Here is a 16,090-nt window from a genome sequence, read left to right as displayed (position 1 = left end):
TAATTACATACTAAGTCTTATTATTAAGTAAATACAAGGACTTCAGTGCAAACTGGGTGACCTATTCTTAGGTTAAAGAAGTGTGTAATAAAATGTTGGGCCCGCTGGTGGCCATTTAAGGGGTTAACAAAACCACATTTCCAAATATCTCTCTCTATTCCAATCAGAGTTAGTGACCAAAAGCTAACCACCAAGCGAAAGCTAACCTAGTAAGCACATCAGAGCTGTCAGGCTAGCTCATCTGCCCCTTCATTTGTTCTTCCTACCAGCTACAGCAGCAGTACATGTGAGTGCATAGAGATCTGAACCTTTCTGATATAGTCTTAACTTCTTCAAGAGGTTGCAACATAAAAGCTGGATAATATTTTTAGTGAACTGTGGACACAGTGTGGTCTAAAGTACCACCTGCAGCAGTGTTTAAGCAGTGTTTTATTCTATTTTGATTTTTGTTTTTTTTTAGGTCAAACTTTGAAAAATGCTCAATATAACTCTATGTAATGTAATTAGAGTATGATACAAATATTTAAAATATTTTACTCAGTGTCCCTGTCAGTGTTCCAATGTAAACTAACAAAGAGGAGATTTGAGCATTCAAAACTGAATGTAAAAGAAACAGGACCACCTTCTTATTCCTTCTGGAGTTCTGGAGGGACTTTCACACATTTTTATTGTTCTCAGGCCATTTAACATTAGCAGCATGTGTATACCTTGAGAGAGTCGTACAGGCTTGGTGACTGCAAGGCCGTCCATGGAGCAGAGGTTGCCGCAGGGGAAGAGAGTAATGGTCCCTGCCTGGTTCTCAATGTAGCAGTGCAGAGCAGCCACGCCTGGACCCTGGATATTAATGTCAGTGTTCCCATGACCCAGAGTGGTTTTCCCTGCAGTCACAAACAACAAATGGTATTTTTAGTCTTTGCCTATCACTAAATGAGATGACATTATTTAACTAATACTTTAACATTACATGCAATATTTCCCTCTTAAAAACATGCTCACTTACACCTACTTAGATATAAATATTATAAACTAGACACCAATGACATTTTCATATGTTTTATTCCATATTTCAAGTATTTTGGTAAAAGCAAGAAGTTACTACATGCTGCAATTTTAGGGGGGTAACTGTTCACAGATTTGACTATTCAATTTGATATGACACAGTGAAACACTTGATTTGATAGATTTTTGACACATGCCACAATAATTAATGGCTAAATATATGCCATATATTAATATGTTAATGTTTGCATTTTCAATTTATTAGAGCATTCAACAAATATATATATATATGTATAATATCTGAAACAAAAGTTGTATTTTAGTGTCTCTAGCCACAAGCTACTATGTTGGCCCTAAGCTAACAAAATAGTCACAAGTGATTTTAGTCCCAAGCTAACACACTAGCCAAAGCTAATATGTTAGCCTTAAGCTAACACACTAGCCAAAAGTTAATATTTTAACCCTAAGGCAACAAAGTAGCCACAAGTTAAGATGTTAGCCCCAAGCTAACGCTCTACCCACCAGCCAATATGTTAGCTCTAAGTGAACACTCTTGCCACAAGCTAATATGTTAGCCCCAAGCAAACACACTAATCACAAGCTAAGCAATTATGAATTAATATCTTTAAGTCAAAGGACCTGGTACAAAGCATCCTGGATATTAATTGTATTATGACTTTGTTCTTCACGCTTTCTTAGTTATTTGGAGTCATCGACAGCTCTGTTTATCATTCTGGACTCATCTAAAAGTTTTTCTTCATAACTTCATTGCTTCCTATTTAAGAAGTTGCACAGGACAAACATAAGAACATAGGGTGAACCAGACGTCCCTGTTTTCTGGGAACAGTCCCCGTTTTTGGTGGCCTATCCCCGGCTGGAGCTGTCCCCAAAAATGTCCCCGTTTATAACTATGAATTAAAAAAAGAAAGTTGTAAGAAAGTCCTGGCAGCAGAGCAGACAGCCAGACTTTTCACATTGTGCTTGTTTTGGCCAACAGAGGGGCCTGGCTGCTGCTATCTATCACTTCTAACCACTTCTACTACTTGCTTACCTAGTTTTAAAGAATACTGCTATGTAAAACTCGACCAGAAGCTAGCAAGTGTCATGTAAGTCCACAACATTTTAGTGGTAAACCAGGGATTAAAAGCAGGGGTGGGGTTACAGAACTTGAATCGTACTGCCAGGGTATAGGTATCTAATTTGTATAGGCAAACAGTTTACTTATATGTAGGCTACCATGCAATGTACAAACAGTGCATCATTCTTTAAAAACTTTTTTTCACTTTTGTCACCATATATTAGCCATCCATATACATATATAACATATGGTATATGTTAATAGAAGCTGTCTCTGTCTCTCCGGAACTGGAGCTAGCCTAGGGGTGTGATTAGGGTCTGGCTATTGAGCTACAGCCACGAGTCTCTTTTTACTGCCAAAATATTTAATATGACTATGAATTATAGGCTCATACAACCACTGAATCTTTTGTGGTAAATGTATCCCTGCCTCATCCCTGCCTAAGCCGCTGGACTTTTAAGACCTTTTATACTTCGCAATTTTATTTTATTTCTATAAGCATCAAGAGACAAATCTCACAAAGGGGGAGAGCAAGAAATATAAATCTCTTATAGGACTACTGTAATTTATTCCCATGCATGCTGGCCATTTTCTTTACTGAGTGTTCCATAGTTTACCATAGCTTCACTTACCATGGTAGGCTACTGTATGATTTTGTGACACAGTTTACAGGTTTCTTACAATTCAATGGTTACCATGGTCAAAACACATGAAATTGCAACTGTTCCCCCTTTTTATTTCATAGATAAAAACATTGGATATTTTACTGATATATTGACCAATATGCCAAACTGGAAATGCCCAGATTTCATTTCAGTAATCTGGTCACCTTATATTAACAACTGTTTTATACATTTACCTGCTACTAAATTGTTTTTTATTACTGTATTATATTAGAACTTTAATTCCAAAAATCCTCTTGAAACAGTGACTTTAAACACAGAACAGTACTGTATGTCTAATACTGAAAAAGCTTCACTCCAACATTTTGAATGGGAATGTATGTCCTATACAGTCATATGCAAACGTTAGGGCACCCTGTTCAAATGACATATTTTATTGATTTTCCACAGACAACAGACATCTATACATTTTAATGCACAATTACTGTTTATTTGCTGAATTTAACATATTAGAAATAAAAATTAAGCCTTATGAAAAGTAAAAAACATTTATATAAATATACATTTATATAAATATATTTATGGAAATATATTATATATTTATATAAAGTTAAAGACATTTTATATTTAATGTTTTCCCCCCACTATATCAGCAAATAAATGGAAATTGTGCATTAAAATGTGCAGAACAAAATTATGGTTGTTGTCTGTTCACTTAGAAAATCAGTATTCACATAACTTTATATACAAAGCTGTGTTTTTTTTGGGTTTTTTTTTTGTTTTTTTTTGTTATGTTCAGAAAATGGCTGCATATATTCCTGTCCCTCCTTCAGTCAGATTCCTGACTTGGCAGACAGAGCTGCTCCCCTCCTCTGTCTGACCCTCAGTCGTGCCCACCATGTCTCTGTCTAGCTGGCTAGACTGACAGATGTGCATAAAGGATAAGTAACTCAAGTTCATTGTGCTGGAGACTGGGGTGTCTATGTAGGCATTCAGGCATTGTGTACACATTTGTTTGTGTGCGTGTGCTGCGTTTGATGTGGAATAAGGTTTTAATTCACTTCCCCTTAACCCCTTAGAGTAAACCCACACTTCAGTTCAACACTCTAATAATCACAGAACTTATATATTAATTAAATAGTAGTTACCAAGTAATTCATAAGCCTCACTGATTAATACATTTTAAGATCAATAACTGAAAAATATGCCAGCAGTTTAACATATGAAAATATATACATTTGTTAATTTAATGAAAACAAAAACACACAAGCATATAGAGTGTGTGTATGAGAGCAACTGGAGACAAAAGGGGTCAGTTGAGGGTCCAGTCATGGACCTATAAATTTCCCTTCTGCTCTAAAGAGGTGTATTAAATCACACACAGACCCAAAGGAAGTATGCAAACATACTTGAATTGCTCGATCGCTAAAGCACATACTGAAGTATGATGTCCATGTGAAAAAAAGTTAAATTTTATGCCACAACACAGAAGAGTTTATTAATTTGGAAGGCCATTCCCAGAAGATAGAGGAGGAATATTTAACATTGAAATGATTTTTTTGAAATAATATCTTCTTTTCTTGAGATTTTGACTGATTCTGTCAAAATAGTGTCTTATTTTCTCAAGATTTTGACAGATTATGTCAAAATAATGTCTTATTTGCAACAGGACACATCCACAATGTTATGAAGAGTAAATATAGCACTGATCTTATTACTTCACTATATCACTAAACACTCTTATATGTAAGCATTATAGCTGACTAATGTTTGATAGCTAACACATTTTAGCACCAGTTAACACCCTCATTCAAAGCCCCAAGAGCCAATGGAACTGTGTATTTTTATAAAATCAATTTTATCATTCCAAAGTGGACGCAGTTGAATCACTACCTTCCCCTTCACATTACATCAATGCATTTTAATATCCCTAATAAGAACTCTTTGGTTAGCCACTTAATAACTGGGTCACATTTTCCGTATTCATTCATATAATAAATTAGATGAATCCAAAGTTCAATCTCGCAGAATATAAAAAGGCAAGTCAGCTGAGTAGTGTACTACATTTAGCACTCTTGGGACTAGCTTCTGCATGCACGTTCCCATTCCTCTTCAGTGTCAGGGGAAAGAAAGTCCTCTATTTGTCATTGTTTGAGTGATGAGATAGTATAGCGTAGCTATGAATACAGCAAATGAGATGCCCTACCACTCTGCTGCCTGTGGTAAACATCCCTGCATGGGCATAAGTACACACACACACACACACACACACACACACACACACACACACACATACACACACACGCACACACACACTCACGCACACATACACTCATGCACGTGATTGCTGTCTCGTACCTTCCATCTCATTTCTAGCTTGGCCAGCTGCCAAGGCACGTTTGTACAGAGAGAGTGGCGTCATTAGCAGTAATGGAACTGCGGTTTTTACAGGTAACATGAAGGGATCTGCTGAATGCAGCAAAACGATCAGTGACAATCATGCTGTGCCTAATGGAATGAGAGCACATTTCATAGAATCGCTCACGTCCTAATCTACAGAGACATTTCTGCAGCAGTGGATGACGTAATCTGTGTAGGCAAGCTATGTAGATACAGTTGAAATGGAAAAGTTTGGTCAAATTACAGGTTTTGCTGGTTCTCTAAGTAAAAACAAGTACACATTTTCCACAGAGAACACAAATATTAATGTTAGCACTGTCGCCTCACAGCAAGACAGGCCTGTGTTCGATTCCCGGCCCGGCGACCAGGGTCTTTTCTGTGTTCTCCCTGTGTCTGCAAGGGTTTCCTCCAGGTACTCCAGTTTCCTCCCACAGTCCAAAGACATGTGGTCAGGCCAACCGGACACACTAAATTGCCCCTAGGTGTGAATGCGTGTGTGCTTGTGAGTGTGTGTGGATATATTTCTGTCTATCTGTCTGTCTGCCCTGCGGTGGACTGGTGACCTGTCCAGGGTGTATCCTGCCTTCAGCCCAGTGACAGCTGGGACAGGTTCCAGCACCTTCCTGTGACTTTTTCAAATATGTTAAACTTAGAAAATATATAATATTAATAATAATAATAAGAAGAAGAAGAAGAAGAAAAATATTTTTTATTTATATAGCACTTTTCATGCCGGTGGCAGCTCAAAGTGCTTTACAAACAGGTGATAAAGCTTAAGAGTAATACAAGAGATTCTAAGTATTCATGTAGAATCATATAAGAAAATGACACAGATCAAATTAAAAGATAATTACCACAAGATATAGATTTTTTATTTAATACTAAGTTAAAGAGATACATTTTAGATGCTTCTTAAAAGTGAGCACTGAGCTTGACTATCTAATAAAAGGTGGAATTGAGTTCCACAGTTTAGAAGCACAATAATTGAACGAGGCCTCTTCATGTTTTCTGTATTTTAGAGAAGGTATTTGCAGAAGGCCAGTATCTGCAGATCTAAGATCTGTGATGTAAGCAGGTGCCAGGTCATTTAGAGCCTTAAAAACTAGTAGCAGAACGTTAAAATCTATCCTGAACGATACAGGTAGCCAGTGCATTTCTTTTAAAATGGGAGTGACATGATCTCTCTTTTTTATTTTTGATAGGATGTGTGCTGATTAATTTTGTATGAGTTGTGGAGGATGTATTGTTTTCTTAGGAAGTCCAGTAAGAAGAGCATTACAGTAATCAACTTTCTCTGCATCACTCTGAGATAAAAAAAGGCAGAACTTTAGTGATACTTCTAAAATGACAGAAAGCTACTTTAGTGACTGTGTTTACATGCAGGATAAAACAGAGCTTAGCGGACAGAATAAAGCAGGTTTTGTACTTCAGGTTTGGTATATGAAGCTAAAGAATCAAGTTGCTCATAAAGCAGCTTCATCTGAGTTTTCAGTATTTCCATTTTTTCATGATTTAATTGTAGAAAATTTCCACTGAGAAATATCTGACACAGCTGGTTAGTTTGTCTACAGAGTCTTAATCATCAGAAGGAATGGAAATGTATAACTGGGTGTCATCAGCATAGCTATGAAAATTTATATTATGTTTCATAATGACATCACCTAGAGGTAGCATGAACAAAGAGAAGGCCCTAAAACTGATCCTTGAGGGACTCCACAAGAAATGCCAAATCTTTTTGATGAATGATATAGAATATATTGTGCAATGAGATTAACAGAAAAAAGCCATATTTAGTTTGTTCCATGTAGAGGATGAGGTAATTTATTTCAGAAATTTATCAAAGCGTACTTTGAAAAGGGGTGATCAAACTTTTGCATATGATAGTATAAGCCAATCTAAAAGACTGAAGTACTATGCCAAATGAAAGTTCTCCTAATGACTTCCAATAACATCTTCCAATAAAGGGAAGTTCTCCTTCCAATAACATCTTCCAATAAAGGGAAGTTCTCCTTCCAATAACATCTTCCAATAAAGGGAAGTGTGTCAGATTTACAGCAAGTATGATTTTTAAAATGAAAAAAGCGGACCTTCACACCAGGTCTGATGTGTATTTTTGTCCAAACCCTCTTAAAATATAGGGAAGAAGAAATTGATTCCTGCATTAGCAGCGTTTATGAATCATTTTTCTTTTAAGCACCCCTTTTAACTTCAGCATTAATGGGAGGGGCTAAACTGCTGAAGATTGCACAGGTAGTAATATTGAAATATGTTTATTCCAATAATATCACAACCACATTAACTGGCAGTTCAGTTTTTTATATATGGACCATGTGGACTGGGGAAATAAGACTTTGATAACTACCAATTATCAAACTCTAGTTAAAAAATCAAGTTGTCAATTTTATGACCCCTTTTAATGAGTAACTATAAGCATATAAGTTGAGCATTCACCTTCTGGTAAGGGCAACAGTGTGATGGCCGTGCTCAGACGTCCACTTCCCAAACTGACCAGATGGGGGCGCTCTGCTTGGACCTTGAGGGTCTTGCCAGTCTCAATCAGGTCCAGTGGGGTACTCTGGGAAACACATGAAAACAAAAGAAAAAACATATTAATGTTTATAATAGGTCTATTTTCTTTTTTGGTTGAAATAAGTAAAGATTACCCTTCCTTAGCTACAATAACTGGATGCCTCCTTAGAGGTGAAATTGAATGTTGAACACCAACAATCTTTGACCATTCAATGTACAAACTGACTTAACCTCCACCGATGACCACTCAGAAGCATCGATGCACTGTTTAATATAGCCTATACAGCAAAGTAATTCAGTCTACATTCAGGGTCCATTGATGTCCAATTACAGCACAGTCCAAAAAATCCACCAAAATGACCTGCCCTGTTTTGGATGACTGCTTGCGGTGCTCCAAACAGGATTAGGCTGATTCGATTAGGGCCATGGAGTGAAGCAGGGGTAAGCTAAAAGGCTAACGGGGCTAACCAGGTTTGTCTCCATTAGATACAGCCACACACGGTGGGAGGCTAACAGGATTTCACCGCCGAGATGAAAGGAAAAGAGGCTGGGTCATGACTGACAGAGTGGACAGATTCAAAGACATGGCCTGAGGTTTTCAAGGGCAACATGATGAGAATGATTTGCACAAAAGCATCTTTTGACATTCTAGTAGAACAAGACTAAGGCTAACAAGATAGCAAGTTAGCATTTGACATTATAGTGAATACCAGTTTCGGGAGATAATTTAGCATTAATCTGTTTAGCATTTTTAGATTGAATTGGGAAACAGATTCAGCTGCTGTCAGAAGAACATGCTAATAGTTTTAGGCTGGAAACTTCTCCTCAGCCTCTGGATCGTATTCAGAGCAGAAGCTAGCACATTGGTTTGGTGTAAAAAACCGTGTTCAGAGTATTGGCCTGGAAATTCCTCCTCAGTCTGTACCCCCTCTGAGATAGAATGACTGGTCAGTCTGAATAAAAGAGCTCTCTGTGGGTTTAGTTACTTATTCCATTTCACAATTGTAGCCAATGAGTCAATTTCCCCCTCTTTAGAACATTTTACTGACATACTGAGGAATAGTTCTACAAATAAATCAAATTTACACAGTTTCCCCCCCTTACTCTAAATGTATTAAATCAGCCAAGTCATATTTGGTCTCAGTACTTTGCTTCTTTTGTTTTGTACTGAAGTTACGAGGCTCTTGTAGCTAACAAGCAATGGATGCTTATTCTCCAATTAGCACTGTGCTAAATGCACACCTAACACACACCTGCCTCAGAATGCAGAATGTTGTCAAGTAGTCTCCAATAGTCTTACTTATGTAGTTTCTGACACTAAATGACATACAGAAATGGCCAAAAATGGACATTGCATAGCTTAAAGAGTAGCAGCAGCCATCTTGAAGCTTTCATTTTGTCCATACTGCTGAAAAAGGACTGTTAGAACCATTAGGAAATGTTTTCTTCTAATGGGAATTGGTTTAATGGTTACTGTTAGAGACCAGTTTCCTAAAATATATATATATATATATATATATATATAGCACTGGAACATCATAGACAAGTTTGTTTATATATATAGCACCAGACCATCATAGCCCAGCACGTTTTTTCAGTAGGGTATTGACTATTTGGACACCACCAGGAACCAACAGAAACTTTTAATGGTTTCTATGATTTATTTCAGCCGGATACACTTTAAAGTACAGGAAAAATTGTGCTTTTGATTTTTTGATTTGCCAAACTTCTTATTCTCTCAGCCATTATGAAAGAAATGCCAAGACTGCATCTCTATTCATCTTGAGCTCCCAGCTAACTATGAAGCATGCTAACCCTTTGTTGAAAGCTCAAAGGCCATGGTGGTTGGTTTTAGTTCTCATATCTTTCCTTGTAATCTCCTAACACTGGTACTATGTATAGTGTTTAATTGCTTCTATTGTCAACTGACATTTCTTTCACCAGTCACATTGTGTGCCAGCTGACCACTGGCCATGCTTCAGAGCCTGCATGTGTTATTTGTGACTGGATGTATTGTTTTATTGTTGTAATCTGCCCTGGGTCACCTTTGTCTTGGAAATGTCCAATAAATAGGCAAGCTAAACTAATTCTGTGCTAGATTTTACAAAATAGGTTAAGAAGGAGATCTGAAATACAGTGTTTTTGTTCAGTTAATGGCTTTGAGAACCAAATATTTAAGCATACAATGTTTGTTTGAATCAAGATTAATTACTTCACTTAATTATATCTTAATGCAAATATATCTTTCCCCACTAATCTTAGGGGCAATGCAGGACTACCTTTATAGATAATCTGCTTCTTGACTACATATATATATCAAGTTTGCTCTTTATGTTAGCATCCTGTGATTTGTTTCTGACTGTTGTGGACCTGTAGTCCACTCAGGTTACTCACCTGTAGGACCTGATGGGTCTGGCGGCCATGTTCAGGAATGTTCCTGTTCAGGCTGTCCATGTCTTCTGCGTTATCGATCACTTCATCATAATCATAAAGGTCCTGTATTAAAAAAAAGGGGAGATAAAGTGTGAGGAGATAAATGCAGGGCTATATTACAAACTGTGGCTTCCTTTGCGATTACTATCTGAGCTCAATCCACAACTCCAGTCCAGTCTAGCACAGTTTGGTAGTTTCACCTACTCATAACACGCCCACCAAACCTGGCAATTAGCAGATGAGTGTAATCAGGTGTGTTTGAGCAGGTAAATCACCAACCTCTGCTGGACACCAGCCCTCCAGGACCACAGCTGTGCAAACCTGCTCTGGACTAAACGCTAAAACAGGGTGTCCAATCTTATCTACAAAGGGCTGGTGTGGCTACAGGTTTTCTATGAGCAGGAACACACCTGATTCTGCTTGTTTATTCAATTGATTAGTCTACAAAAAACTGATCATGTGTGCTCCTGCTTTGCTCGAGTGAAAACCTGCAGGCCCTTTATGGATGAGGTTGGACACCCCTGCATTAAAAGAATACAGCAGCTTTTTTCTATCTAATCTGTAACATCTGTTGTTTATATCAGTACATCTCTACTCACATATTTCACACATTAATTCACTTCTATTAGCTTCTGCTAAATGTATTCCAAGTCAGTGTGTTTTCAGTACAGGTGATCGAGAATAGATTTAGTCCTATTCCTGGCATAATTGGCATAATTACAATACATTTAGGTATTCAGATCTTTGATCCTCTTTTTATTGGGTTTTTAGAAAACATGGCCCACGGGTGGTGGCTTGTTTTAGCCCGCGGGCCATGCCAACACATCTAACACACAGACTAGAAATGACCAGCTGTTAGGACGGGTTGAAGCGTGTAGTTCAGAAGCTGCGCACAGCGTGGCTCAGTGTGACTCATCTGAAATGCACACACTTGGAACAGATGCTGCTGATTATCCATGGCGCAGGCATATGCACATTACAGTATAAATAGGCAGGTACAGGTCAGTAGATAGTTCAGCAGACACTTCACAACAGATCAGTCAACCGAACCAATCACTGAGCCGGAATCCCCCCCAACTCTACTCTCTCTGACTCACACAAATGTCTGTGACTGACACCAGGGAAAACACACACAGATGAAATTCTGTGCGCTCACTTGCCACTTTATTAGAAACTATTGTACTATTGTATTGTACTGTGTTGTACTGGTCGCTTTCTTAGGCCCACCTGCACTGGGTAAAAGTCAGAGACCACCATTCATTTGTTTCATTGCCAGTCAAAATGGCCATTAAATATACATTTATTAGCAGGAAAAAAGGAGAAAACACATGTTTACTAGAAAATGACAAGCCTCCAAAACTACTTAGAATATTTTAGTAATAATTTTTAGCAGTGTGTCCACCACACTTATTATAGCTTCTGTTTTTTCAGGAGACTTTCACTTTTTCAAAGAAATCTGCAGAGATATTTTTCCACACCTCCAAAGCTCAGTCTAATAAGTTGCATTTTCTGCTGCTCACAATTCATGTAATCCCAAACACGTTCACTGCTTTTAAGGTCTGCTCTCTGGAGTGGAGAGGTCCACTCTTCTGAGAACACCAGCAACTTCAGTTTTGGAAGCTTCTGTTTTTTTTCCACTTATTTCTTTTTTGACTGTCCTCTTCCTTACGCAAGTGGATAATCTTACACATAATTTCTTCAGAAATATCTCCTGTAAAATGAATGCGTGTCAGACACAGCAGTGTTGATGTGGTTTTTACATGTGTCAGCGTCAGTGCTAGGTTGCGGGTGGTCCACCAGCCACAAATATTGAGCCAACAGTGGTCCTGCAATCCAAATGTTTATGCCTTCAAAAAACTGAGGTCTTTAATAAGGGCAGTGGTTATGTGCTGACACATGACAACTCAAAGAACTGCTTTAATGTTTAAATGGTTCATTGCATGGTTAAATGGTTCTTCCACGTGATGAAAAGTTTTATGTATACAAAGAGTTTTGTATCAAAAAGGATTCCGCTATTGTCCTAGAACCTTTTTGGGTTCTGTATAGACTTCTTTTCGCTAAGAGTATAGCATAGCAGCACTCTCCCTAGAGATCAACTGGCAGAAGAGACAGACAGTATTGATCCTTTAAAGAGAACTTGGGACATCAATCTGAACATGACAACTACTTCAGTTTTGGAAATCACAGCAGTGATGTTATTTTTGATAACTCACAACCTTGAGTGTTCTGTTGCTTTTATACAACTGCTATGCAAAATAAATAAAAAAACCCAGAATATTATTTCAAACATGCTTTAACACTGGCAAGTCCTTCTGCCAAAGAAAGTAGTTCGCAAAAGTTAGTTTTATATCAGACATTCACTGGATATTAGCTTTTCTCCCCTCGATTTCTCATAAAATAAACATCCAAAAATGATCAAACCAAAAGACAGAGAACAAACTACAACCAAGTATATTTAAAAAACGTCCATTGTTAAAGTTCGCTGAACATAATGGTTCAGAAACACAGATCACTGATGCTTTCGTCATTAAGGGGCCTAAAAAATAGCTGCAAAGCCGTTGTTACTTAGCAAGGGCTCAGTGAAATGATACAGTTGTTGCAAGAAAAACATGATGTTATTTGTGGCTAGAACGCGTTTCACCAAGCAGATTGTGCCATCAGAACTAACTGTTGTATAGTCAGTTATAATAATATTCAATTAAGGAGGTGCTCATTCAGTTCTCATTCAGTTCTCGGGCTGTTTTCAAACAGGTCCTCCATTCACATTTATGTACTAAGGGATTTCTTTAATACTTCTGGATCTACACTAATGTATCAAATTTGAATGAAATTCCTGAAGAATTTAACTGAATCATTATAAATCTAATAATTGTGAATGAGTTACTCCTTCAGAAGAGAGAAATCCTCTCTGTTGGCGTGTTCAGTCAGGGGAACTGTAAGAATGTGAAGCTTCGCTTCCTCATACAAGCAAAGACAGACCGCTTACAGGATATGAATATTAACTGGGAGTGATATTTGAGAATAACTTGGTGAAAGGCACATATATAATCTCAGAAAACATTCCATAATGGCTTTATGCCTTAAACTGTTCCAGCACGTTCAACTTTCCCTTTTCCAACTTTCTAAAGGACTCAGGTCAGACAACAGTTCAAAACTTTGGCATCAGCATTCAAATGTTTGAAATGAATGTTTTCATTAATATAAAATCAGTTTGGTTGCAGATAGAAGTTGTACAATAACTGAAAGCTCTATGTTATTATATTAAATGCTGAAATATAATTAAGATCCAGAATGCATCATATTTCTAAAGTGGTGGTCAAATCTAAAGACTTTAGTTTATCCAAGACTAAACTAAACTACATAAAAAATAGTGATTTCAAACTTTCAAATGGTACTGTAGCTCTAACACTGACCTGTCTATGGTCACCAGTCCCATCAGGGGACATATGATTAGTACTGGAGAATCCAGCCACACGAATGGCCCTACTATGGAATAGAACAGATCTGCACTAACAGTAAAAATGCACACACAACGCACTCACAGTTCTCTGATCAAGGTCACTTTGTAGTAGCAACTGTACAATTAAGACCTGGGTGGGAAAATAGCCCGTGATTTGGTGAGATTGCTTGTGTTGGTGTTCCTCTCTCCAACAAATAAAACACACTCACAGGTTTTTATACAGTGTCAGGATGTGAGTTAAACAAACATTCCATGGATGTGTACGTGGATGTGTGTGTGTGCAATGATATGCTCCCTAACATACATATATATATATATATACATATATATATATACACACACACACACAGATCAGGCATAACATTATGACCACCTCCTTGTTTCTACGCTCATTGTCCATTCTATCAGCTCCACTTACTACATAGGTGCACTTTGTAGTGCTACAATTACAGACTGTAGTCCATACTCCAGCAGCACTGCTGTGTCTGATCCACTCGTACCAGCGCAACACACACTAACACACCACCACCATGTCAGTGTTTCTGCAGTGCTGAGAATGATTCACCACCCAAATAGTACCTGCTCTGTGAGGGTCCATGGGGGTTCTGACCACTGAAGAACAGGGTAAAAGGGGGCTAACAAAGTATACAGAGAAACAGATGGACTACAGTCTGTAATTGTAGAACTACAAAGTGCTCCTATATAGTAAGTGGAGCTGATCAAATGGACAATGAGCATAGAAACAAGGAGGTGGTCATAATGTTGTGCCTGACCGGTGTACATTTATCTATGTATATATATCTACATATATCTATATATGTCTATATATATATATATATATATATATAGACATATATATATATATATATATATATATATATATATATATATACATATATATATATATATATATAGACATATATATATATATATATATATATATATATATATATATTGCCTACATTTGATAATGATAGGTTATACAGTGTCTCCTTGTAATAAGACTTTTTAAAGGGTAGCTAAACAGAAACAGTTTAAAAAAAAAGAAATATTTTTCTTCTTTTCCTACAAAATCAGGAATGTTTGTCCTGAAAATGCATAAAAACAAACGCAAACACGGCACACAGTCTCACAGTGCTCCTCCGCGGGGCGATGGCTCATGCGGCTAAACGGAGTGCCATGCCTCTGAAACATGTCATTAAGTCTGCAGCCATGCCACTGTGTCCTGGCCCAAGCAGCAGAAAATAGCCTCAGCCCAACCACACTGTGTGCTCCACAGGGCTCCTCTTACAGGGGTTATAATCATACACACACACACACACACACACACACACACACATAGAGCACTTCAGTACATTAGTGTTACAGAGAAAACCACAGTGGGAAAATGTAGCTAATGCAGCTCCACAGGCAGAACGTGGCATAAGGAATACCAGAATGGAGAGCAGCTATGGATGAATGTGAACTGGTAGAGAAGTATGATAAGCACGTGGGGCCAAAATATAGCTGAGAATAGTTTCGGACTTTAAATCTAATAGGTGCATGACATCCAGTTGTTGTAGGCCGGCCAATTAAATTCTGACACCTTAACTTAAACATAAAAAGTTGTCAAGCTGATACGAAGCCAATAAACTTGCTCAACTAACTCTGATTCAGTGAACAGCAGTGGCAGAGCAGTCCGCTGATTCTCCCTCTCAAGCCAAAATAAAGAAACACAGCTTTAATGTTCCCAGCAGAACTGGATATGACAGGAAGTCATATACTCACCATCTTTTCTACTCAAAGCTGTCCAAATATTGATCCATCACCTTGTATGGCCTTAGTCTAAATGTTATGTGCTCTGTTTACTTCTGCTCTTGTTTGTTCCTGCGTCTTCTTCTGCAGCTCGTGTACAGTCCATGTCTCTGACTAAACACTGCTAAACACTCAGGAGTTCCAGAGCGCAGAGTTACGACTACTGTCACCACCACAGCTGGGGAGGGAGAGAGAGAGAGAGAGAGAGAGAGAGAGAGAGAGAGAGAGAGAAACAGAAAGAGACAAAGAGAGAGAGAGAGAGACAGAGAGAGACAGAGAGACAGAGACAGTGAGAGAGAGAGAGAGAGAGAGAGACAGTGAGAGAGAAACAGAGAGAGAGAGAGACACAGAAGGAAAGAGAGAGAGACAGAAAGAGAGAGAGAGACACAGAGGGAAAGAGAGAGAGACAGAAAGAGATAAATACAGAGACAGTGAGAGAGAGACAGAAAGACAGTGAGAGAGAGAGAAAATAGAAAAGAAGAAGACAGAAGAGAGAAAATGAAAAGGAGAAGAGAAGAGAAGAGAAGAGAAGAGAAGGGGAAGAAAACAATAGAGAAAAGAGAAGAAAAGAGAAGATGATGAAAAAGAAGATAAGAGCAGAGAACAGAAGAAAATAGAGGGAAGAGAAGAGAAGAGAAGAGAAGAGAAGAGAAGAGAAGAAGCTTTTTGGGATTCTCTTGTCTGTTGTTTCGGTTGCAACAAGCTCAGCAGCCTCCGAGTTAGCAGCTAAAATTAGCAAGCTATTAGCAAGCTAGCACCAGTGTCAAAACATGG

General features: G+C 38.0%; 1 protein-coding gene across 8 annotated transcripts in view; it reads right to left on the bottom strand.

The window, feature by feature from the left end:
* Positions 1-16,090, bottom strand: part of phldb1a (pleckstrin homology-like domain, family B, member 1a) — an 80,702-nt gene that overhangs the window by 45,901 nt on the left and 18,711 nt on the right. For 7 of the 8 annotated variants that reach the window (XM_036580467.1, XM_036580468.1, XM_036580471.1 and 4 more), the window contains exons 2-4: positions 10,024-10,125; positions 7,552-7,675; positions 708-878 (exon numbers count right to left, since the gene is read on the bottom strand). In XM_036580467.1, coding sequence (XP_036436360.1) covers positions 708-878; positions 7,552-7,675; positions 10,024-10,125 — 397 coding nt within the window. Of the gene's footprint in view, positions 1-707; positions 879-7,551; positions 7,676-10,023; positions 10,126-15,289; positions 15,504-16,090 lie in introns of those variants that run through there. The other variant, XM_036580469.1, reaches the window with a different exon arrangement.

The sequence above is a fragment of the Colossoma macropomum genome, unplaced genomic scaffold (assembly GCF_904425465.1).
Source record: "Colossoma macropomum unplaced genomic scaffold, Colossoma_macropomum, whole genome shotgun sequence".
In the NCBI taxonomy this organism is placed as follows: domain Eukaryota; kingdom Metazoa; phylum Chordata; class Actinopteri; order Characiformes; family Serrasalmidae; genus Colossoma; species Colossoma macropomum.
This window is presented reverse-complemented; position numbering and strand designations above follow the sequence as displayed.